General features: G+C 34.7%; 1 protein-coding gene and 1 pseudogene across 1 annotated transcript in view; one reads left to right on the top strand and one right to left on the bottom strand.

Annotated features, from left to right (window-relative positions):
- LOC110038643 (LRR receptor-like serine/threonine-protein kinase FEI 1) overlaps nt 1–14,121 on the bottom strand; it is a 63,862-nt gene extending 49,741 nt beyond the window's left edge. The window contains 8 exon segments of the mRNA XM_020743532.1: nt 4,719–4,790; nt 4,890–4,961; nt 5,474–5,545; nt 6,069–6,140; nt 6,224–6,295; nt 11,521–11,656; nt 11,757–11,977; nt 13,881–14,121. Of these exon segments, the coding sequence (XP_020599191.1) occupies nt 4,719–4,790; nt 4,890–4,961; nt 5,474–5,545; nt 6,069–6,140; nt 6,224–6,295; nt 11,521–11,656; nt 11,757–11,853 (593 nt within the window). The 5' untranslated portion in view covers nt 11,854–11,977; nt 13,881–14,121.
- A 3,808-nt stretch (nt 14,122–17,929) lies between these two features.
- On the top strand, nt 17,930–20,893 carry LOC110038646 (annotated as a pseudogene).
- The last annotated feature ends 6,471 nt before the right edge of the window (nt 20,894–27,364 follow it).

The raw sequence follows: 27,364 nt of genomic DNA, 5'->3' as shown, positions 1-27,364 counted from the left end.
ACCGCCATCCATTAGCCTTCATCCTCGTCATCTCCCACGGATGTCTTTTATTGTTTATGTTGTCATGTTTGTTTGTCGTCCACTTCCTACTTTCCCGTATCGTGTTTGTAATATGTTTGGAATTCATAAATAATATTTGTGTTTTTTTTGTTGTTTCTATTAACTCCAATATCAATTAGTTTTAGAGCTAACCCAACCCTAGTCCCATCCCAGAGTTTCTAGCATCCGCCCCTACCCAATCCACCACACCAAAATTTTCCTTCTTTTGTTTATTTTTTTATTTTTTTTTTCATTTTTTTCTCTTCTTTCTATCTTTCCATCTTTTCTTTCCTTCCACAGGTCCAAAACCATCAAACATGCCGCCAAGAACTATTCCTGAGACTACCCGAGAAGAGATACGGTGAGAGCTTCGTCGTCTTTAACGGATGCTTATGGATATTGAAGATAACATCCGATGGGAGGTTACCCTCAACTGTGATCGGGAGAGTGGAAGGCGAGAATGACAGAGTCTAATGATAAAGCAGGAGACATAGTACTGGTTCATACCAACTTACTACCGCCAAACAATGCAGATCCAAGCATCAGAAATGGAGAGACCACATCACCAGGCGACGCCTTTTACTAATATCCAGCGAAATCAATCTGCAAGTCTGTCAAAGCCAGAAAATGTTGCAAATGCCACAAATTTTGACATGTTGAAGCAGAATACACAATCAGGGGTATGATCTACTTCACCGAGCAGGGCGTCATTGAAAAGTTGGGTAGAGACACCGTAAGCACTAAAAACAGTGAGGACATAAACAAGGAGAACCCACTTCAAGTTAAAGAGATGAATGGTGATCAAGAAGATGATACTGACTTCAGAGAGGATTCTCATTTTTCAGCCGAAGAAGAGACATCACCAAATCCAGTTGACCTCTAGATAGAGATTACAGCTGAGGTGATAGTCACTGCTTTAGGTGTCTCTAAGGTAATAGGCAGCCCAGCAAATTATGAGATTAAGGTGACTCGAGCTAACAGCTTGAAGATGGTGAGAGGTACAATAGTAGGAATGATCATGGATGTCTACAAGAGTTATGAGTTTGAGGAGCCGATGGCATATATAGGTCCATCCCGAATAAGCGAGAAGCAGATTTTTCAAATGTATAGGCCGCATCTCGAGTTACCTCGACGAAGAGAGGTCTAACATGTCAAAAATGAGCTCATTGTGTGCCATATCAATTGCATGGAGATACTTAGAGGTTACTTTCAGGTCAGCAGGGGGCACCTCATCAGATATTCGGATGGGAGAGATGAACCCCAGCTTTGTGGTGGACCCGAGGATCTTGAGGGAGAAGAAAATTCTGCAACGGGATCCATGTCATATCTGTGGGTAGGTCTCTCCTGAGGGGAGTTCCAGTGAGAGTGACGCAACTTGCCATAGATTCATCTCAGAATTGAGTTCTCCTCGCATACTTATTGCTCAGCCATTGTACGCTAAACATGAAAAGTGGAAGGAGAAGATTTCAGATGGAAGCTCGAGAGTTGCCTTATGGGAACCCATCTCTGTATGTAGCTCCCGCTCAGGATGGCCAAAAGAGAATGACTAACACTTCTACCATAATGTGTTATGGAATGACTACACCAACATGAAAGAACTACTAAAGAACTTACCATTGTACCGTAAGAAACAAAAGCTTCGACGGGAGAATTCGAAGCTCCCCCAACCCTGGGAGACTGACACGAGGCTCATGGGGGACAGGTTGGGCGCAGGTCCAGCCCAGCGAGACTGGCCAATCCTCTTCGAGGGGGGCCCAACCGCCCCTCCATCCTTCCCTTTCCTTTCCTTTTTTCTCTCTTCTCTTTCTTTCCTTCCTCTTCCTTTTTTCCTTTCTAGGCCTTTCTTAATTTAAATCCTTTCCTAAGAACTTAAATTTTGATTTTATTCTCCTTCTTTAATTTTGATCTTTTCCTAAATATAAAATTTGATTATTATTCTTCATTCATATTTTAAAAGTCTTTCTTAAAATCTGAAATCTAATTTTTATTCTCCTCATTTTAAATGTTTCCTAAGATAGGTCATGTCATTTTATAAATAGGAGAGGATGTGCTTTGATTTAGGGGCCTATTTATGAAATCTGAATTCAATTCTGTCTTAATATTTTCCCTTTTGAGGGTTGTATCCGACGTCAAGGTAATGCTTTGGTTGCCCCTTTTCCGAAATGGTGATCGTCTCCACGGATCCATGTGATGCTCCGGCTGTAGCTCGACCCGACCGGGATATTTATCTCCCAGTCCAACCTCCTAGTTGTTGCCCTGCTTCTTCCACAATAGCCCCACCTCTTCCACATTCAGTGCAACCGCCAATCCAGCTTCGAACGATGTTCTTGCACCTCTACAATTGAATTCTACGTTGTTATCATCACCACCCTTGCTGCCACCACCCAAAACAGCAAGGATCTACTATTTTCTACAGTTTTAGCCGCCCCCATCGCCTTATTCTCCCACATCCTCACTACCCTCACTGTCTCAGCCCTACGGCTTAGCTATCGCAGAACGCAACGCCGTTGCTTTGTTGTTTTCCTGTTGTCCAGATGCCCCAAACAGCAACCGATTGTTGTTTTGACTGCCGCCCCAAGCTGTCTTGATGTTCTGGTGACTGCCCATCCCTCCTGCCACCTCTCTACAGCCAAAATCCTCTTTCCTCAGGCACCAACCGCCATCCAGCAACTTACATCCTCATCATCCCCCACGGATGTCTTTTATTGTTTATGTTGTCATGTTTGTGTTTTGTCTATTTCATGGCTTCCAATATCATGTTTGTAATATATTTGAAATTCAAAAAAAATTTGTGTTTCCATTATTGTTTGGGTTAGCTTCGGTATCATTTAATATCAGAAGCTTCGATAGGTGAGATCGAAGCTCCCAAACCCCAGGAGACTGACACAGAGCTCATGGAGGACCGGCTAGGTGCAAGTCCACCCCAGCTGGTCGATCCAGTTGGAGGGATACCCCACCACCCACTTCTTCCTGCCCTTTTCTTCCCTTTCTTTTTCTCTTTCCTTTCTTTCCTTCCTTCCTCTTCCTTTTTTCCTTCTTAGTCCTTTCATTTCCTAAAAGCCTAAATCCTGATTTTATTCTGCTTCCTTAATTTAAATGTTTCCTAAAATATAAAATCTGATTTTTAATCTCCTTTACTATTTTAAAAGCCTTTTCTAAATCCTGAAATCTAGATTGAGCAATCCAACCTCCAATGACGTTCCTGCACCTCTCCAGCTGCGGTTCGACTGTATTACCATCGCCACGCTTGTTGCCACCGCCCAAAACAGCAAGGATCTACTGTTTTCTGCAGTTCCAACTGCCCCCATCGCCTTATCCCCGCTCGTACTCGCTGCCCTCATTGTCCCAACCCTCCACCTTCCCTGTTGCAGCCCACATTGCCTTCGTTTTATTTTTTTCCTGCAGTCCAGCAGCCCCAAAGAGCAACCGGCTACTATTTCACAGCCATCCCAAGCTGACTTGCTATTCCAGCGGCTGCCCATCTCTCCTGCCACCTCCCAACAGCTGCAGCACTGTTTCCTCAGCCACCAACCGCCGTCCAGCAGCCTCCGCCCTTATCGTCCCCAGGATGCCTTTTATTGTTTATGTTGTTATGTTTGTTTGTCATCTATTTCCTGCTTTCTCGTATTGTCTTTGTATTATGTTTGGAATTCATAAATAATATTTGTGTTTCCGTTGTGATTTGAGTTAACTCTGGTATAATCCACACTTGCCATTTTATTACGAGCAGGCAGAAAGTATGTATCTTATAAAATTGTAGATAGTTTATTCTAGGAACAAAGACTATAATCACAAAGTATTTGATCATGTGATGAGTGATGAGAGCAGAAATATGCCTATCATCTTAGCATGCATTTAGAGATATAACTGCTGACTCTAAAAATTAGCATTATCATTGAGAACTTGAACCATATTTTCGATTGAGCTTGAATTTAGATTGAATCAAATCCTGAAATCAATTGATGGAGTATATATTGTCCCGATTCCTCAATTATGCAAACAAGGATAAATTTGATGGACCGTTAAGGGGGCTTCTGGCCAAATTTTGTTGGGTTACAGCTTTTGACAGAGTTTTTTTTTTTTTTTTCTGGTAGCATTGTGCTTTTTGAGTTCTGATGACCAGGACATCGCATAACTATTTGGCTGAATCGAGTGGATACATTAAAGACGTACAGTTTTTTCTGATCTTAAACCAAGATATGTGGATAATGATTAAAAAAAAGATGTGAATATATTACAAACCCTAACATATGATTCACGATACTACATAATTTAAGTTTATTTAACAAGATTCTGTTCAGTATTCCAGTTCATCTGCTAAACTAAAAGAGGTTTGGGTTTAGATGACTTAGACATGGCACGTATTCGGTAAAAGCAGAATAAGGCGATTCCTCTATTGGGGTTGGGGTGTGGGTGAGTTTTATGCATTCTTTTTTAGGCATTAGATCATTTCTCTTCTCAATCCCATTCTTCTACTGACTTCTAAGGTTCATGCACTATATTCCCTCATTATCTTCCTATTTTGTTGCCACGCTCTACAGCATAACTCCTAGGAATATTCTAAAGAAATATTTTAAATCCAATGAAAATTCATAAGAAAAAACTTGCTTATTCCTATAATCCATAAAATATGGTATATTCATACATATAATAAACAAAATTGTGTAAGTAAGACTTACGAATTCCCACCAAATTTAAGAAGAGCACCTTCCGATGGTATTGTGCCAGTCAAAAAGTTCATCGACACATTGCTTTAAATAGTTGCAAGAAGACAAAATACTTCATTAGAGTGCACAGATCAATCACTTGTTACATCTCCAAATTTTGACAAACGATGAAAAGATACTCACAATGATTTTAGTTTGTACAGCTTAGTAAGTGATGGAGGTATGGATCCGCTCAATGTGTTGCTTGAAACATCCCTAACAATAAAGAAGATAGATACAAATGAGAACATAGCCTAAATAAGTACCATTTATAACTGACAAAGATAAGGAGATTTGATAATCTAAAACAGAACATGTATCTTCAAAACGTATCGGACAGGCTATTGAACAGCCACGATATAGACTAAAGAAAACCTTCTCCCAACGTTATTTCCCATGTGACATGCCGCATTACCTGTCAGACAACATTGGCGAAGCTGTGCAAGAAATAGTGGGTGGGACTGTATAATAAATATTGAAACTTAAGAAAATTAAGAGCCCAGCCCAAATTCAATAGCAAAGAAAGCACAACAAAGCATTAAACCTATAGTCTTTCCAAGAAAAGGTAATCTACAAAGGTCTCTTTAATTATACCCAATTAAACAATGTAAATGGGAATATGATGTTCAAGCAACAACAATACAGTTAGCTGGGATACAAAAGCAAGCATGTAATTATGGTGGCAAAGAATAATTGGAAAACAAATTAAAAATAAAGTAATAACTTACAGATTCTCTAGCTCTGAGAGGTTACTAAATTCAGAGGGGATGCCACCACTTAAGTAGTTCCCCTGCAAGTATCTGCAGAAATATACCCCAAATTACAAAATATCGCAACAAAAAAGAAATTGCAATTTAGTCATGACAGGTAATTAGATGAATATGCTATAAGATGATAGGTTGCAAACATAATACTGAAGTAGAAACTTGTGATAAAAATCCTAATATTAACAATAAATAACAATTGATACATATTATCATTCCCAGTTAAGAAAACTTGCACTTGCCAATTGCAACTATAAAAGCAAGCAACTGATGAAGTGGCTTTAAAGCTGGAGCTTAATCAAACAAAATATGCCGAAACGCGTCAGCTAAAGCATGTATATTATTGTTTCTTTAAAACAGTTTTAGCCAACAAAAATGATGGCATATTTATGCTACTCAATAATATTTATTGTGCATTAAATGTACATGCTAGATTTAACCATTAATTTACATCCTCTACCACAGAATAAAAAAGAAGAAAAAAGTCCAGAGCTAACTCGAATCCCAGCTTACATGCAATTTTCTCTCTTTATTTCGCAGAAGAAAAATTAGAACTTACAAAATCTGTAAATCAGTACAGTTTCCAAGCTCAGGAGGAACAGTTCCGTATAAACTATTGCCGTGAAGAGCTCTATTGCACAGATAACAAGCATATTACAAGATGAGTAACAAAGAAGCCAATTAAAATCATTTGAAATATAAATGGCAACTTACAATATCTTTAAATGGTTTATCTTTCCAATCTCCGGTGAAATATATCCAATCAACCTGTGATTGGACAGACTCCTAGAAAAATGCAAAATTCAACCGCCCATTAATAATATAAACAAATAAACTTGGACAAACTACAGATAATAAGACATTAGATACTGTTGTTTCAACTGGACAAAATTTAGATCCTAAAAAGTCCCAGCATGGGCTAAATGAGCTGTAGCAGCATGTTAACTTTTTCAACAGATCCATTTAATAGTTGATAATCAAAAGCTAAGGACGAAAAATAGCTCTAAATAACTGCAATCTTGCAGGTATAAGCACATCTCAATATACAATCAATAAAGATTTTTCGATAAATGTTATAATACTGTTGCATAGTGACGTTAAAAAAGTGTCACGTGCAATTATCATTGATGACAATTATTAAAAAAAAATCAAGGGATGAAGAAAAGTTCCCTTCATCATATCATTCTCATGCCAAACAAACAAATGCAAATCATTCATGAGTAAATAATCCATGAAACCATGAAAAAGTTCAATTTACTCATAATGACAACCATTACAATCTAAAAAGCTGTGTTTTCCAGTGTGGGATTTCTAGAGCATTTCTTCGTATTGTTTTCATTTTATCCACTTCTGGCCGAAATCAATAATATCCCGAGATCCAATTTTTCAGCTTGCTTAATGTTTCTGATGGAGTGGCAGCACAAAAAGCATGCAAATAATAACTTTTAGGTTTAAGGGTTAGTGAAGGCTGGCACAGCTGTAAGAATAAGAAATTTCACCTAGGTAGATTTCCATGTGTCTCACAAAGCTCCTAGCATCTGTAGAGAAGAATGGCATCTTAAAAATCCTAGAGTGCGTGCTGCAGGATTTATCTCAGCAGCTTTCAAAAGCAAGAAATAATTAATATCATACATCAACCAAGTCAAAAAGAGCACGCAAACTCTAGCAATAACATGGGGGATTACTTGATAGCCCATATTGGGCTATAATATATGAGTCAAAAAATTAAAAAACTAAATAATTAATTTTTTAAAAAGAAACATGTGCCCCAAAACGATAAAAAAGACTGAACATTTAAAATCTTCTAATGCATGTTCTGATATCTATTGGCATATCGACTGATATCTATTGGCATATCGACGGTAACAATCAAAAGATCAATGAGCTCCATCAACTCTCTAAAGGACAGAATACTACTCCCAAGAGTTATGATACCTGAGTTCACCCAAATCACTAATTGTAAGGACCTAAAGCATGTGATCCTTGTATCGGTGGCTGGAGCATACTTCTAATCACATCGAAAACATAATCTCTTCGCTCTTTTATCCTGCACCTCTAACTCCGTGGGGCACTTGAAGTTGGCGTCTAAACGGGCCCTCCTAGTCCTCTCTTTCAGTGCCTCCCCCCAAAATGACATTATTTGGGTCCTCAATGTCGGGATTGTCAAGGTACTATGGCCCTCTTCAACTAGCTCTCGTCTTCCACCATCTGGGTTTGCTCTATCGTCTCCCCCAATCCCATTGGTCTCAACAGTCGAAAGGCTGCATATATGTCGAGCTTTAGTCACCATACAATTTCCCTCCGATGTTGCTTTAGAATCTCACTCAGTCATCCCGAAAATAACTTAAATCTCATCCTATACTACATGATAGTCTCATTCTGAGTCAAGGCAAAGAATTGTTCCTGAAGGACTAATTCCCAAATGGTCAGAAATGTTCCAAAAAGCAATCCTTAAATTCCTCTAATGTGTGGATCTGGTATATGGTCTCTCTCCACTGAAACTATTTTAGGGCTTTCCCCTCCAAACATAACCACATGGTCATGAGCTTCTCCTCATTTAGCACAATCACCATAAAATATCACTCCACTCAATAAACCCAACCCATATGTGTCTTCCCACTGTAATATCTACATCTACAACTTCCTAACCTTAGCATCTCCACCCCAACTCCCTCTCTCTCTGGTGGTTCCCTCCCATGTATCTAAAGTGAAAATTCCTCCTTCAATCACAGCCATACCTCATCTCGATATCTCGCCTTGCTTCTTCTTACTCCCCCACACCCCTTGCATAACTCATTTCCCATGTTTCGGGCAAGCCCCTTCAGAAATCCCTAATCCAACTCCCATTGGAACCCTACGAGGAGGTTCTTAATGGCAGATGTTTTCCTCCTTATGTTCCAATCGTCTGATATATTTCCCTTTAGATTTAGCTAAGAATTCTCCGATCAAACCTTGACTAGGAATTGCAATTCAAAAATAAGCCTTCTCATCTCCTCCAAGCCCTCAAATCGATTTTCCATAAAGGAAAACTTCCTTCTATGGCTGAGAACCTTTCCTCCATCCCAGATTTAATTTGTCCTACTTCTCCTTCCAATCTCTCTTACAATGCATCAACTTTCTTTATTGTCATCTCTCCAAGATCTTGCTCTATTGCCAATTTGATATGAATCAGAGCCAAAACTAACAAACTAATTGTAAGAAAACTGTGGGAATCAAACCATAAAACAAACCCTAAGTGATTAGCCCTGATAAAAGAGCAAAATAAATTCAAACTTTCCCCCTAAAGCACATTCAAACCTTCCCCCTAAAACCCGTCTAATTCCTCTCCTCGCATACATGATTAAGGGCGTAATGAGCCTCACCCGGGTACTGGAATCCTCCCAGACAGAAACTGAGGCTATCGCCACCCTAGGATGGGTTGACTGACTTGGTTGGGCCAGTTGGCCTGGCTGTGTTGGGTTGATCCAGAACGAACCGGCATAGCAAACACTTGCGCACTTATATTAAAATAAGAGTATCAAGCTTCTCACTATCGAACCTTAAGAGAAAAGAGATTATACATCCACCACATGAAGCTTCTTTCAACCTAAGCCCATAACCACCCGTAAAAGGACTATCAAACTTCAATTATATTTTGGATCATGAAGCAAGGCTAGTCCATCTTAGAAAATAACTTATAAGCACTTCAGAGAGGTGCATAATAGACGAGTCAACATGGATATTGGGAGATTTCTCTATGAAAATATCATTTCATTCAATGTAAAAATCTCCCATTCTTACTTAAAAAAGAACCATTTCATAAGTCAAGCAGTGAAACTGCCATCCATATATGATTTGAGGATATGAGGAATTGAAGAATGAGCTAAATAATAAAAAGAAAGGTATAGAGAAGATTAAAAAGACTATTGAGTGAATCTTGAGTGACAATCATGGCTGACAGGTAGTACAACATAAAGAACAAAAATTTGATCAACAATTTGATAAATAATTCCTATTCCAAAAATTTCTTAAAATCCATGTTAGTGACCAGATAAAGGATGTAGAGTATATTTTTAAGCTGCTCAAAGGAGTGATAGATGATATTGAAGAGCATTTAGTAATCCTAGTCGCAACAAATGAAGTTAGCGCTCATATGGCAACTAACAGTAAGTTGACGAAAAAAAGAAAATATCCATATTTGACCTTGTGTTGCACACTGTATAGAAATGATTCAAAGAAGTATGGTTGCTTGATCCAGCATAAAAAAATTCTGAACAAAGAAAACAAAGATTAGTAGTACATTCATCTACAACCATTCCTAGGTATTATCTTCAACAAATAAGTTTTGTAAGAAAGAACTCCTATACTCTGTTATAACAAAAATTAGCCATAGTTCTTTAACTCTAAAGAGTATATTGAACGCTAGGTAACAATTGAAGATAACGTTCACTTTAACACAACAGTTTAGCTATGCATGGCAAAAAAAATTTGAGAAAGAAATAAAAAAAAATAATTTAAATGAAAGATTTTAAGTGTCACATATGCAATAAAAACCATATGACAATTAGTTTAAGTTTCGCAGATGGTGGATATAGAACTATGGATTTTATTTTCAATGCAATGGATAAAGCCAAAGAGTAAAAAGCCCATAAGACGTGAAGAGGCAAACTATAAAGAGAATTGGGATATCATTAAAGGGAAATGGGAGATTCAGTTCCACCACCATTTGCATGTCATTGAATATTTCAATCCTCAATTTTAATATAAGCTAAAACAAGTTAACCAATCCTGAGATCAAAAAGAATAACCCAAATAAAAGAGTAACCAAAAAAGAATAATTACTAAGGAGCTTGGTGAACCTCTAATACGGAGGCACAAAATGATGGATGATTAGCAATGAAAGAATAACCAAAAAAAAAAAAAAAGAAACCAGAGTCCACCAATATAGAGAAGAGGGAGCAGAGAGGAAAAAGCATAACAAGCTAATATTTCAATTCCAAAAATAACCTAAAAAAAAGCCAAGAATCCCTATTGATAGAAGTCAGACAATATAAATTAAGATCAATGATTTGAAATCAAATCTAATCCTATCTAAAATATAATTCTAACATATAATTGAAATAGATTTGTAACTAAAGCAGTACACAGAATCTTTGTTTCAAGAAGAGGGTGGACTCAAAAGGCATTTGAATAAGTATCATTTGTTTAACAATAAATAGATAGAGCTAGAGAGGTTATTTCATTTAAAAATCTCCTAGAACTCGAAAGACCACAATAATTAAAATACATCAAGGATATTTTAGTTTTATTAGGATTGTAAAGATGAGTAATAAAAATGCTTCCTAGAATCACCAACATAACTATTTATTTTCTCCCTCACCTCATTCTCAACCATATCCATGTACTCTCATTCCTCCTCATCTTAAATATCAATCATTTTTTTCTTCTTTTATCAATATTAATTCATAAGAATAATTATTTAATTTAAAAATAATGACTATCTTTAATAATAACAATTTAAAGATAATGAATTATTAAGGTGATTTCACTTATATTTATTATACGAAAAAAATCTATATCAGACTGCATTGTCTCACTAGAACTGAGATAAGATGGGCCTCATATTATATGAGATGCAAACCTCATATAATACCCAATGAGGCATAAACCTTATTGCAAATATTTCAAAAAAAAAAATTTGAAGCAAACGGCATATTGTGCGATTTTAAACCATGGCAACTAACTTATTTTTCTCAAAGAGATAACATGGTAGCGTATTTTACATGCTGTAGTGCAAAAAAAGGCATATACATAAATCCATAACACTTAAAATGTCAAGCATGTAAATAAATCTCCAAGTAACTATACATATTTGTATATTCCAATTGAAAAAGAAATTTATAAAGACAATCATAAAGTAAAACAGAAAAGAAGCCCCTCATGCACACAAATATACACAATCAAAAGAACATTCACCATGAAAAAGTTATATGTTCAGCCTAGAGACCGTTGTGTTAAGTGACTGTACGTACAAATGAGTTACTCTCTTTGATTGCGGATCGCATGCCACTCCTCTCCACTTGCAAGGATCAGGATCCTCTTGATTCCATTGAAGAAAGATACCATCAGAACCAACAATTGCTGACTTAAAACTAAGAAGTGCAGCACCTGTTAAAAAAAAGTTACACGTATCTAATTCTCACACATGGCTGAAAAAGAATAGGAAAATGTCTAAAATGGTATTAAGTTCAATTCCACTTTCTCTTACCATCTGAATTGATAGAACAGTTCACCATCACTGCAAAATAAACTAGTAAAATAGAACCAATTTGCAGGTTCCGATATTTCATCATATGCAAGCCCATCAAGATGCATGTCAAATGCGATAGGCAGAAAATTAATCCTCCAATAAAAGATCTAAGTGTGTCTCCATCATATAATTATTATCCATCATGCTCGTCATTTCCATCCTGCTGCTCAAGAAGAAAACTATACGTGACAAAAAAGTAAATATAAATAAAGGATAAGACATTTACTAAACATATAATCAATAAATATCATAAACCGCTACATCATACAGCACAAATAATTATCATAATTTTTGTAAAAGGATCCACAACCACAGAAGGATCAATTTAAATGCAAACAGAAACAATTTAAATTCAGAAAAAAGCATTGTACCGAGGCAGCAGACATCACAAAAAAGTGCACAATTCAAACCCAATTATAAATAACTTTACTTTTAAGTTTAAAAAAAAACTCTCCAATGCATTAGTTTGTACAAAAAAAATAATTACCTTTACAATCTTAAGAACTACCAAAAAGAGCAATTTTTCAGCAATTCCACCAACATCAAACACATCATGCTAAGCAATATAAAAGAATCTCAGTAAAAGAACTCATAAAGGCTGCATCTATCCCACCAAGATCATCTTCAAAGTTCTAACATGGATCAGAGAAAGATTTATTTCAAACATTTCTCCATGGAAAGAATGAATTAGTAAAATAAATTTCACTTAAATTTGTGGGAAGATGCAAGAGCAAAAATATGTGATTCAAATTATTGAATTGATCTCTAATTTATGAAAGGTCATTGACAAGTAATTTATATGTTAAATGATTAAACAAGAACCACAGAATGTTTGCTTTCCATACTGAACAAAAATGAAACCATCCAGATGCAAATTCCCTACAATGTCCATAAGCTCATAAGCAGCTTCTCTTGGATGGACACAGATATCGACAAATTTAGTTGAAATAAGAAAAGAGCTTCTCCTTCACATGATGGGATTAAACACATTGACCTCTTACAAGCTCAAAGTAACCTAAGAGTGCCAGGGAGATCACAGGAAGAAAGCAATAAGGATTTAGTGAATGCTACCAACACATTGACCTCCCCCAAGCACAAGCTGAGCTAAGAGTGCCAAGGAGATCAAAAGAATAAATCAAGATTTAGTGATTGCTACCAACTATGCATGCTTTTAACCATACCTCAAACAATAATTAACTTTTGTAGATAATAATGGTTTATACAATATGTACAAATAACTTCAACTACCATAATAATATCATAAATTAAATGTTTTTAAGGTTTTTATTGCACATACTTCTATGACCAGAATCATTTCTCGTATTTTAATGGCAAGCCTCGAGAGGTTGCAACCTCTACACATTTGTCTGATGCTAAGGATATTTTCAGTCTGCAGGAATAAAAATTGAATTTTACCCTTATAGGAAGCTTTTCAAGTACATGTAACAATCTAACTGTTTTGAGCTGTTTTAATGATGCAGCGTGTCAGTTCAGAAGGTGCCATAAGTTAGAAGGAAAACGACCTGTCAACAACAAGCCTTTATCCCACTATGTGTGGTCGGCTAGGAAAGAAAAAATTTATCTTCAACCTCCTCTTTCATCAACTTGGCTTGTATAAACAAGCATGATACAGGAATATTTTTAGAATGTTTTTTAGATGAAATGGAAATAGCCAGCAAATCCCTCCTAACCGAACAAATTGACTCGTTCTTTAATAATAAAACCTCACTTATCCACCTAAATTTCACTACAATTTATGAGGAAAAAGTAAGAAAATTCAATAAGCCCTGAAACCCTCTCCCAGCCATAAGTTTGCCAGCCGCAGGGCGTACACCAACAAGGAAGGCAGTCACAGAGCACAACAGGTCGGACAAATCGTAAACTCACACAACGCAGTCATACAGGACATAAAGTGACTGAATTTCAATTCTGTGCAAGACAGTCTACACTACAGTTGCAATTTAAAGCAAAGAACAACCAAAACCAGTAAAATTGAGCATTCTAATCCGCTAAATCGACGCAATACGCGGCGGTGCAACAGCGTAGGCAAAAGACTGAAAGAGAAAGCTGAAAGCAGCTTACTTGCATCTGGTGTGTGCAGTGATTCAGAAAAGTAAAAAAAAAGCGACGAGCAAAGGCAGGCATGAATGTGGATGAAAAATTGGTGGAACCCTAGAATTTACGCGGGCGTCAAGATAGATGAAAGACTGGAGCCGGGGAGATGTGGATTCACCGTATTGATTGAAGGAGGCGAACCGCCCTCGTTTGCAGGAAAATAGAGAGAAGGTGGGTGTCTTGGTGCCCATAAGTCGGTTCACACGTGCGACCGACGCAATAATCGGCATTTACGGCTAGGCCTGCGAGTGCAATCAGGCTTGCCCCGCTTATCGGGTGACATGGCGTGATGTTTAGGAGATTTTTTTTTTTCTTTTCCAATAAGAAATATCATCTTGAAGAAGAAAATTAAGAAAAAAAAAACGGATTTTTTTTAAGTGCCACATTTTTTTTTTCATTTTGATAAATATTATTATAGTTTTATGTATTTTTGAAAAATTAGATGAGATTTAATATTAAAAAAGTATTTGTTATGATAATAGTAAATAAAATAGACTTGATTTCTTCACACTAAAATAGTGTAATATGGATAGCTTGATTATCAAATAGTAATCTATTTGCTATTGGGATATCATCTATCAAAAAATTAGCATTGGAAATCTAGGGAGTAAAAATGTAGATAAGCATGATAATCTCCTTACCAATATCATGTTTGCTATTAGAAACTCTTTTGAAGATTCCATTTCTAAAATAACATTCTTGATCTTTCTTTTTGGATAAAATGATATAGAAACTTTAAATCATGTTCACCATACAGGGTTTAGCTTTAGCCAATTGAGCTCCAAAAATTTAGCAAGAGAAATATCTTCTTTTAACTTATGGGTTTTAATGAGTAGTTTCTTGTCTAGCAAAAAGTATTCTAATAAATCATAGTTTAATTTCTTGTCTATCAGTGATCCATCTTTAATTCTTCCTACAAAACTTACAATTTAAAAAAGTATGTAAAAGCATTTTTACCAAAAATATATTCAATGCCAAATTAAAAAAATTATACTTTGACTTGTCAATTAGCTGTTTTAAAGCTAAATTTTTAACATATGTCTTAATAATAGATTTATCAACAATGTAATCCATTTTGTTAAGTGCATTTTTTTAGAGCAAAAGAAAATATCATTAAATTAAAATAGGTTACACATCAAAGTTGGGGATATAACGAAAGGAAGATCAAGCCTATCTGCCTTAATAAAAAATAACAAAAAGTATAACAAATGGTGTCAACAGATATATGTTCGTAGGAGGCCTCAATCTTTGCAAGTCAAACTGTTAGTATTTTGGCCTCTCTAGGTACATAACATCATTGTATATTGAGTTGGTGTGCAACATGAGCAATTTTCCTCATGAGAAGTGACCCAACTAACAGTTACACAATTATTTAATTTCAGAGATACAGCCAAAAGCTTAACCCAATTCATATTTAGCGGCTAGTGTGAAAATTTAAATATTATATAAAGATGATAAAAAGAATTTACACACTAAGGATACTACGCAAGTAAATGTATCTTTTCAAGTGATATAAAGTTTTCCTTAAAAACCACAGTATCGATCCCAAGGGAAAAAGTCAAAACTTTTATAAAATTGACTTTAATAAAACCAACAGTTAACTATAGAAAGACTTATATAAAAAATGGTTGCAAGTTTTTGAGAAATATCTAATCCTATAGAATTAAAGGAATGCTGGAGTTTGGATGCACTTGGTGGTATGATAGTGAAAACCCCTGAATTTCAGTAGTGAAATTAGGGTTTTGTAGCGGAAATTAGGGTAGGAAAATGGTGGGGATTAACTTCTCTAGACTGTTGGAGGGTCTGGAGAAATTTTGGCAGTGTTTGACTAAGGTTTGAACATCCTCTTCTTCTTGGTCGTGGAGGGATCCTTTTTATAGTCATGGCCATGACTGCCAACTGGGCAAGCCAAGGCGGCAAAGGGGGAGCTTAGGTGGAGGGAAGAAGTGTTGTGGTGTCCAATAGGGCTTAGCCAGCTCAGGGGGATTTAATTTTGGGTTTTGACCATTTCGGGCTTCTCAGCCATGGTCTTTTTCGGCGGCTGTGGTGGCTGGCCAACCAGGGTCAGGTGAGCTAGAGAGGTTGAGTGGTGGAGTCAATTTGAGTTAATGGTGACTCCATGGTGAGTATCCAATAGGAAAGTGAGGTTTGGGCTAAGTTGGATAGTTTGGGTCTGATCCCATGGTTACTTGGCTAATCATGGCCCCAAAATGGTTAAGGTTGATATTTAAGGTCCTTAAGTAAGTTTAGGTGAAGTCAAATGGCTGGATTGGGGATTGAGTTTAATTGTTTCATGAGGGTAAATCCAAGTGAGGGGGAGAATGAAGAGTGGTCACCTCCACTTGCCAAATTTGGCAAACTTGACTTTGGAATGGCCATGGAAGGCTTAATGAGTCATTCCATGATGCTTATGAGGCCATGGAAAAGTTTCATGCAAATGGCAATTTTAATTTTTATGAATTTTGGAAAAATCATGCCATGATGCTTAATTTAGATAAAGAGACATGTATGTTTAAGGAAATTTGGTATGACGCTATGGTGAAATGATTTAGATACCATGGGATGGTGAAGATGGAATTCTTTTCATGTAGGCTCAAGTTGGGCCTTTTCAAATTAATGAAGTGGGCTTTTAATATGCATATAAAGTTGGGCTTTTAAAATGCATGATGAACTTCAATTTTGAAATTGATGATGGGCTAGTCAAATTGAATTGGAATTAATTGATATTGCATTTAGACATGCTAGAATTTTGTGTGAATTTGAAATTGGGATATTTGATTAATTATGAAGCTCAATTTGGGGGATTTTGGATTTTAGGTCAGTTCGAGGCAATGGGTTTGAGCTTAGAATTTAGGTTTGAGATTGGGCTCAATTGGGCTTAAATTTGTTTTCAATTGGGTTAGGATATGATAAATTTGAGTTTAGAATTGAAATTGAGGAGATTTGAGATCAATTGAGGGCAAATCAAAGTGATTTGGTGACTTTAGGCACTTAGGGGCAATTTGGGGATTTTGGTCAAAGTTAGTCAATTTGATCAAATTAGACCTAATGGATGGTCAAGAATTAGTTTTAGGGGTGTTTGAAATGATTTTGGAGAATTTGAGAATTTTTGGGCCAATAGGGGTATTTTTGTAATTTTGATAAATTTGGGGTTATTTTGGTAAATATGAAAATGTTGGAGTGTTTAGAGTTATTTGGATGGTATGGAATGGTTTGAGATGATTTTAGAATAAAATTGAGGGATTTGGGTCAACTTTGAATTTTCAGGGTGCTAGGGGCAATTTGGTAAATTTGGGAAAGTTTAGGGCTAAAATGCCAAAATTGGGTGATTAGGTAAGGTTGAAGTTTAATGCAAATGTTGAACATAGAATTACCCTCATGGTGACATGAGATCAGAGAAACAACACTTTGGATTCTCCATGTGTTGGTCCTATCCACCCTAGCCAAAGACTATGGGTTTGGGGGACCACCCACATGGGTCTCCAAAGAGGCAAGGGAACCAAACAGGACATATGTAGGTTATGGTTCAAGGTTGCAAGTGAAAGTGTGAAGTGTAAGTATGTGTGTACTAGACCAAGCCACATCACCTAGGGTCAACCCTAAGGTCAAATAATCCTATGGGAACTCCTCTTGAGCTCCCTCATACTGTCCAAATCTGCTAAGTGCTAGAGGTTAGAACTAACATGTGTTAATATGGGTAAGGTTGGAGTTTGTCATATTAATATTACTGTTATTTTTTCTCTTGTTTATTGAAGTATATGGTTTTTTTTTATTCAGAATTTCTAATTGAGATATCTGATGCAGATGGATTTCTTGCGGATGTATTCAATAAAAGTATGCCAAAAAATTTATCCTCAAACTTCATAAATGTCATTTATGTTTTTTTTATTGGCTTGAGTGTGTCCTAAATAGACTTTAAAATTTTTGTTTCACTCTTCTTTCTATTGTGTAGGACATAATTGTGTTATCTTTTATGTTGGCAGAACCCTTGTGGAGGGAATGACATTTGGCTAAAACAGTTAAGATGGGGGATAGAGAAGGAGATAGGGAGCATGATAGGGATGATAGGGAGAGAGACCGTGAAAGAGAGACTGATAAAGATCGGGTGCGATGTGACAAAGGTTCATCTCATGTTTCCAAAGATCCAACCAATAACAAAGTTCCTTTGGTATCAAACAAAGAAATACTTAATATAGATAAATCGATTTCAGAGCGTGATGTATCATCTCATGAAATAATTAATCCTTGTTATCACCTGTTGTCTCCAAATATAAGTACAATATTTTCTAAATATTTTGGTTGATGTTATTCTAGACACATTCATGAACTGCCTCTAGTTTTCTTTTGCTTCATTGTTTTCTTAAGCAGCACCCAATGCCTGTTACAACCCACAGGACTAAGTTTGGCAATTCAGTACTAAACGATACATGAGAATCAATGGCTAGTGGTACTGAGGACTATTCTTTAAGAACACGCGGAAAAATCCATATGAGGAAAGTTTATTTAAATGCGAGGATGATATGTAAGAATTGTCTTCATGTTATAAGCCTTTAAAATATATTGTCAATAATTTCAATATTTCCATTATATAGCTTTATAATTTGATTCGTTCCACATCTCAAGTTTTTCTGAAAGAAAAGAGTTATTTTAAGAATATATTTTATTCTTGAGCATTTGAGGTAGGACAACTTAGGATTTTGTTTTTTAATGCAACTACTATGATAATATGATGTGTAGTATGCTTTCTTGTAAAGAAAAATATAGGATTTGTAAGTTTCAAGTATTTAATTAATTCAACAGTTCACTTATTCTAAATGAAAATAAACAATGTTAGAATATGAGACCAGTTGATAATGAAATGATAAAAATAGAAGAAGTTCAACAAAATAAAAAAATTGAGATTAATTAGCAAATAGATCGAATTAAATTTCAAAAACTTAGATTTATGATGTGCCACCATTTACATCGTTTGAATACAGTCAAATGCATTAAACAAGTCAATAATTACTTGTGCGGATAAAATATAATATGGACCCAATTGATATAGTTCAATTTATACGACATTAAAATGAATTACATAACGAACTTATACCCACAAGATTAAAATTGAAAAGATAATTTTATTCAAGCTAAGTTGTCCAACCCCTTCATGAAAATGAATTACACTCAAGAAAATAAGTCACAATCCCTTCATGAAAATTCATCTAAGAGCTATATCTGCTAGCCCCTCAAGGGAACTCTATGTTTGGAGTCAAATAATACTACTCCAATTTGAAGCATTCAATAGAATCTTTTATTTCTTCTCTTGAATCAATGTTTTGGGCCGATTGATATGGCTAAAATATGCATACATGAATGTATACAAACATTAATAATTGACCTTTCTTATCATCCTCCTATTTGCAAAGTATATTAAATTGTAATTAGTTATCCCTTATAATTGTATCAATTAATGCTTCATGGATTTTATTCAATGTTTATGTTTGGCAGTCTTGATATCTGATAATAATAATAATTATTATTTATTATTTTTTTCAAACTTTTATATTGTTTCAAGTTTGAGGTGAACATGTTAATAGAGTCAGTAAAACCCACAACTAAGCGAGTTGAGGAATTGCTGGAGAAAATGCAGAATACCACCTTGTTTGTCCAACATCACATGCATTTATTCTTTCATCCATTCTTGCACTCATACATGCATAAATGAATGTATACAAACATTAATAATTGGCCTTTTTTATCATCCTCCTATTTGCAAAGTATATTAAATTGTAATTAGTTATCCCTTATAATTGTATCAATTAATGCTTCATGGATTTTATTCAATGTTTATGTTTGGCAGTCTTGATATCTGATAATAATAATAATTATTATTTATTATTTTTTTCAAACTTTTATATTGTTTCAAGTTTGAGGTGGACATGTTAATAGAGTCAGCAAAACCCACAACTAAGCGAGTTGAGGAATTGCTGGAGAAAATGCAGAATAACACCTTCAACCTAGAATTTCCATTTCACATTGAGGACCACTTTACAGGGTAGTGTGCATTGCAAAAATACTCAATTTGGCACCTTATTTATCATTTATCCATATGAAGTGCAACTGACACTCTTCTTTTATAGTATAGTTCTACATTTGAGGTGCATTGAACATTTATATAGAGATCATGGGCTGGATGTTATTGATGTTTTACGTAAAAATGCTAGTAATGCATTACCTATAATTTTAACTCGTCTGAAGCAAAAGCAAGAGGAATGATCAAAGTGTCGTACATATTTTAATAAGGCGTGGGCAGAAATTTATTCAAAGAACCATCAAAAATCACTTGACAATTGTAGTTTCTCTTTCAAGCAACATGATACAAAGAATTTGAGTGCAGAAGATATGTTGCAATTACTTGACATTAGTCTCTAAATTTTCTTATTAATAGGAAATTATGGAATTCTATGTTTTTTTCCTAAATTGTAGTGGAAAGATAAGTTGGGGTATGTTGGTTTGTCACGAATTGTTGAGTCATATTTATATTGAGATTAGTATCTCTGATTTTTCGCAGCAGCTCAGCTGGCTGAAATTCAAGAAATTAGTGAGAAAAAGAGGAAGGAGGATGATGCAATTCTTGTCATCGCTGTTGGAAATTAGAGACCTGTAATTCCCAACACCGAATTTGAATATACTAATCCAGATACTTCAATGATATCTATCAGATCATTAAATATTCAAGTCGAGAAATACGCACATCCTTCAACCAGTTAGACAATGTCTTGTGTATATGGACCACCTTTTTTGAGCCAATATTTGGTGCTCCTCTTTATCCTTTGGGATTAAGGGATGCTGAGGGTGTCTCAAAAACAAGACATAATAAAAGTAGTGTAACAAATGCAGGTAAAATAAATGGTACTTCTGATGTTGTTGGAGTTATAAAAAATTTCAAGTCTGCTAAAGTTGATGGCGGCATTGTTCAAGAGCTAGCTACAAGCTAAATTTGTGTTGCAAATGTGGATGCAATGGTTCTTGGCAATGGTATTTATGATAATTATGTGTATAAATATGAATTTTTAAAAGTGAGTTATGTAAACACATAAAAAATTGTGGGGGGCTATGTATGTATATGTCCATGGGAAATTTACATACCTAACACATAATCCTTATGTATTTACATATCTCTTACAAAAAACATTCCTATTTACATACATAGCACTTTGGTGCTTTAAACCTATGAAAATTTGTATTTCACTTTTGAAAATTGATAATAATTCTATTTTTTGATGTGATATTAATGATTTGAGTGGTGTGTGTAAATATGATAGTTTAGGGGTGAGATGTGTAGATACATAAGAATTGTGAGCTATGTATGTAAATGCCCCAATTATAATATCTCAAAAACTCTTGTTAATGGAAGACTTCTGACTAATGCAATTGCAGAAAAAAAGTTGTGATTATGCTTGATGCCCCTAGTGGACATTTAATTGATAGTGTGGCTGCTGCTTCTAGAATGCAATCTAATATTTAAGTCATAAATGGTAAGCATTAATTAGAATGTTAAACCCTTTGTTGTTCTTCTTAATCTTATTTTCAATTTAATTTTGTTGCATAGAATTTAGTGAAGTTATAAAGTCCAAACATATTGGTTTTGAGGATGCAGATGAGGCTCGTGCTCACAATGATGTTCTTTCTCCTTTAGAGGTGCACAACAAAGTTTGTTTTCTTAATTTTTTTTTTTTAATACTAGCTTCTCATTTCTGCATTTATTAACAAACTTTTGGTGTTGTTTCCTCATAAATTTATCTTTAGGCATGAACTTTTATATTTGAAGCCTTTATTTTACTCAGTTCCAGCTATTTGTACATAGAAATTTAATGGGTGTTTGTCGACATAGAAATGTTGACATACAACTGACATTTAAGTTGTTTTGATTCATGCGTTTTTTATTTCTATACAATGCAGTTGCTTAACCTTTTTGGTTTTTCAGTAGCTGCCCCATTTCTTAATGTTCTATATTTTGGGAAAATTATGTATATGCCACCTAAAGCTTGACTATTAATGAAAGTAATATTCAAACCATGAAACTGAACTATTGAGACCCTTTTTTTTGTTAATTTCATCAAAATATTTGTATGTGCTAAGCCTTGAGCTCAAGGATTTGTAATTTGGGACAGAGCACCCAAATACTTGGAGAAGTTGAAGTCTGTGGTGATACTACTAAAAAAGAAGATGCAAATCATGATGTTCATGATGCCAACGGTGAAATTGAGGTGAGAATGAAGGAATATCTTATGCAAATGATGTTGAGGGTGAACTAACTTCATTGCCTTGTTTGGAACAGTTCCTGCATGTCGCGAACTAACTTGCAAAGCGTGTAACTCCTGCATTACAAGGAAAATGGCGGTAGATCTACAAGGATCTTTTTTGGCAATAATTCTTTTTACGCTCTTTTCAGACTTCACCAGGTGAATTTGAGCTACAAATTTTCTTTCCATAAGCAAATGTTCTCAACCTATCTCTTTAGATATGAAAAAAATTTTTGGATATTGGTTCCTGAAATTATAAGAAAAAAACTTACAAATAACTTTATTGTTACAGGATTTTTATGAAACGATACTCTCAACAAAGTTTAATCCAACAGTTGCTAAAATAAATTGGAAATATTCAAATGATGCACCCACCCCTGATCTTTATGCTAAGTTATGGTAACATGTTTATTCATATTACTTGCAAAAGTAATTGTCTGGTTTTTCAGTTGTTTTTGCTTAAGAAATGCAGGTTTATGACTACACTGAACAGTCTACTAAATGACACTACTGACATTACAAAATTTGAAGATGATTGTCGTGTTGTTATTGGAACCTAGTTCACATTGGACAAAGTGGTTAAGCAGTTAGATTTGTTTTTATGCAGTTGTTTTTTGTTGATTTTTAAGTATTTTTTTTACCTTCAATTATCATTATTTGTTTTTTATTTTCAACTTCAAGCAGTTGTATCAAATAATATGGACAATAAAAATTATGAGTTTTATTTATATGAAAATTCAAGATGACCTGAAATATTTTTTGATATGGTGTGTCATGAAAATGTGTGTGCTCTCCTCCATAATGATAGTTTACATCAATTTTGATGTGTTAGTTGGTTGTTCTTGTCTCTAATTGTATTTCTCCTCTTTCCTGCAGCTTCTGCTGTCATGAACACCTCTCTTTAAGTTTGAAAAAATATATATGTTTTGTTTTAGTCTTTCCTTGCAATGTTTGATTTATTCTTTTCATGTTCACTTTATTTCCTTTTGTTTGTGTTGATTGGATGGAGTCTTCAAATCCAACTAAGATATTGATTCAGCAGATGGGTTTTGGTCTAAAGAAACCAGAGGTTACGGTTGATTCTATAGAGCCCAATTTTTCATCGTACCTGCACAATGATTTTTTTTTTCAGAATTTCGGATAAAAAGGAGAGGCTTAACATCTTCAAGAGAATGTGTGGATAACATCAAAAGTATATAACCGCAGTCATGAAAATCTAATTTCTGCTCGTTGCTGACTTGTCTATGAATTATGTAGGCACAAAAGAAAGTTCAGAAATGAAGATGATGAGGATTCTATTGATTGCAATACTTTGGGTTGTCTTCGAATTGTTAATTTTATGGAATGCAAGAAAGCAAGTCTCACCTCAAAGATAAACTTACAAACTTCCAAAGCAGTTTGATAAGCATCTAACTATTTTGATTCTAGCACACAATTAATGTCATGTGCTCTCCAAATTTCATATGCATTGAATCTTTTGCAAGCTTCCTATGTGCTAGATACGAAAGATGTTTTGTTTCGTGTGACAGAGAAGGAGAACTAACCAAGGAGGTTTAGCCTTACGAAGTCAAACAAATTTTTTAAAACATTGCACAAGAAAAGTACAAAAGTTACATTCTTTCCAGACTATGAATCTAACATGATTCATGTTGGCCCATGACTTGGTAACCATTGAAAATGCATTTTTAAAGAGGCATTTACATACATAACACCCAATTTCTATGTATAACTCATAAACATCACTTTTTACATTTATACCACCCAAGTCTTTCACATGACATACAAAATATCACTCTTGACCTTATTATGTATAGGGAAGGTGTCAAATATGTAAAAATTGAAATTTAGAAGTTAGATATGTAAATACATAGATATTTCTTAAATTCTTGAAATGGTTCATATCTATCATCAGAAGTTCCTTTATGCATTGTATGATGCATGGCTTTGTACCTCACATTAAACATTTCTTTTTGTTTTGCAGTAGGAGATTTTTGTTTTTTTTTTATCTGGAAGTTCATCGGTTCGATGTTGGGCAACTGTTATTTTTGACGTCTCAAAGAAAATTGGTAGGCAAACAGCTGCTTAGCTCGTCCAAGTTATAGAATTGTGTGATACAGAAGATGCTTATAATGGTTCAACTGGTACTTCAAGCAACCGTGATCATGCATATATTAGTGATATGGTTGATAGTTGTCTGATTCAAATACTGGAGCGATTTTATCTTTTATTCTCCTCACATAAAGCTGTTGAATCTTTGAAATTCTTGTTGTATCGTTGATATTTGTCTGATTCAAATACTGGAGCGGTTTTAACTTTTATTTCTCTCATATAAAGCTTTTTCTATCTACTGAATCTCTAAAATTCTTTCAGTATTGTTGATATTTGTCTGATTCGAATGCTGGAGCAGTTTTATATTTTATTTCCTTCACACAAAGCATTTCTATCTACCAAATCTCTGAAATTCTTCCAGCTTCTGATGTTCATGCATGTCTTGTTCGTTTTTGTTGTCACTAATTTGTTGGTGCTGCATTTATACATTGGTTTTTCTTTTTGATTTTGACAGTCTGTATTCCCTAAATATATTAATTAAAATTTACTTTTGGTTTTTCTTACATTTAGTTTATTTAAGACTTCAGTATTCAGAAAAAAAAAAGTAAAACCATTTTGGTAGTCATAAATTTTATTTTTGTTATGTATATAAGAATTTACCACAAATGGATATACAAATATGTTGCTTAACAACTAATTATGCCTATCTTTAGGTTTAAACTATCTCTTTATAACTCGTTAAATAAAATATTTACTGTCATGCAGTAAAATAAATGTTATCTAAAGACGTCATGTCCATACCAAATCTATTAAGATATCGAGAGTTTAGAATTTCTTTGGGTAAGTAAGGTTTAGTTCAATTAATTAGTTTAAATCTGAAATCTGACTTAGGAGAGCATTTGATGTGGACTCTGAATTATGTAATGAATCAAATAACATAATTCATAACTTGGTTTAATCTATTTAAGATGAACTTTTCCTTTAATCAAAGCTGATACGTCAAAACTTCAAAAGATTGGACCGAATATTGAACTGACAGAGGTTCGAGGTTTAACAGTTGAAACGGGTACAACAAACAACAACAAAGCCTTAATCCCACTACACGGGGTTGGCTACCTGAATCCTTTTTCTCCATTGCATCCTATTCGGTGTCATATTTTCATTTAGTTCTAATAAATTAAGATCATTTTTTATACAATAAGCCCAAGTCTTCCTAGGTATACCTCTACCTTTCTTAACATAATTCGAATCTAAAACATTTACTCTCCTAATCGGATCATCAGATGGTCGACGCTTAATGTGACAAAACTATCTAAGACCACTTTCTCTAATTTGGTCCATCACAGGAGCTGCACCAACCCTATCACGGATATGATCATTTCGCATTTTGTCTCTGATTGTAAAGTCACTCATCCTCCTAATCATTCTCATCTCAGCAACACTTAACTTAGTATTATGCTTCTCTTTTAAAGGCCAGCATTCAGCATCATGGAGCATTGCAGTTCTCACCACCGTCTTATAAAATTTTCCTTTTAGTTTAAGCAATACTTTTCTATCACACAAAAGGCCCAAAGCATTCCTCCACTTAAACCAACCAACTTGAATTCTACTATTAACGTTCCAATCTATATCACCATCGCTTTGAACAACAGACCCAAGATAACTAAATCGTTCACACCTTTTAATAATTTGATCACCCAAAGTTACACTTCTTTCACTAGAGCTACTCTTAATAAAATTAGATTCCATGCATTCAGTTTTAGTTCTACTCAAATGAAGGCCTTTACATGCCAATGTAGACCTCAATAATTCAAGTTTTTTCATGGGCTTTTTCTCTCGTGTTATCCACGAGAAGGATATCATCAGCATAAAGCATACACTAAGGTACATCCTACTCTTAATGTCCAGTACGACCATCCATAATTGCTTTCGAAAGTGATTAAATGAGTCATAATTGCTTTTGAAAGTGATTAAATGAGTATATTTGAAAGAAAGCATCATCACTATAGAGGTCTCTCAGAGCATTCAGATGAGGGTTAAATGCAAACCTAATATGACTATTCAAATGCACACAATCACTCCAATTTGTCTTCTTGCCGTCGAATCAACAATATAATAATTGAAGATTTCATACTGATAATTTGAATGCATTTGATACTTTATACACTATTCAAATCTAGAAGATTATAAGCCTTGATCATACTTCATGAGCATTATTCAACTCAAACAGATCACCTCAAAAGATGTGTAAAGTCTCCTAAAATTTAGTCTAATAAATTTAAAATGCTTGAATACTTAACTGATCGCATGGGAATTTGTGTAGCTTAATAATAATGATGCAATGTAACCCAAACTATAATGTAAATATTAATGAAAATAATTTATCTTTAAAAACCTCTTTTAAAATCCCAATTCACATTTACATATAACGCAAGTATACGTATCGCTCAAGTAATATAGGGTTCTAATGAAGTCCTATATATCGATCCCACAAGGAAGCTGTAAATATATATAAGCTAGCTAATTATATTCTATTATAAAATAAAAATAAGAATAAAAATAAAGTAAAGTACGAAGTTTGAAATTAAAGTACATAAGTGAAATACTTCTAAATATGCAGATGTACGACTACAACAAGTAAACTAAACTAGATGAAAAACTTTCAAAAGTAAATTGTTGAAATAAAATAACGGTTTTTGTGGACGAAAACTTCAAGTATGAGAAAACATCCTTCCCCTTTACAATGAAAACATGGCTTGTGAAGAAATTTAAATTAATTGAAAAATATATTTAAAAATTATTTTGTACTAAATAGGAGTAATCCTATTCTTTATCCTCTTCCGAGAGCTATAAAAAGCATTGACTAATCCAGAGTTTGGTCCCTAATTCCACGATTTTGTGTTTAGGCTGGGAGCATATCGGCTGTCACTAAAAAGCTCCCACTACTCCCTCCCATGAGGGCTAACATGCTCACATTAGTTTCCAATCAACTGAACAAAATTGGGGATTTAGAGATTTTAATCTGTCACCTTAAAATCTTCCAACCAAATCTTCCAATTCTACATCCAACGAAGTATATTTCCCTATTTATTTGCACCCAATCCCATGGATAAA

The sequence above is a fragment of the Phalaenopsis equestris genome, unplaced genomic scaffold (genome assembly GCF_001263595.1).
Source record: "Phalaenopsis equestris unplaced genomic scaffold, ASM126359v1 Scaffold233391, whole genome shotgun sequence".
NCBI lineage: Eukaryota > Viridiplantae > Streptophyta > Magnoliopsida > Asparagales > Orchidaceae > Phalaenopsis > Phalaenopsis equestris.
The sequence above is the reverse complement of the archived record's forward strand: the minus strand, read 5'-3'. Positions and strand labels throughout refer to the sequence as shown.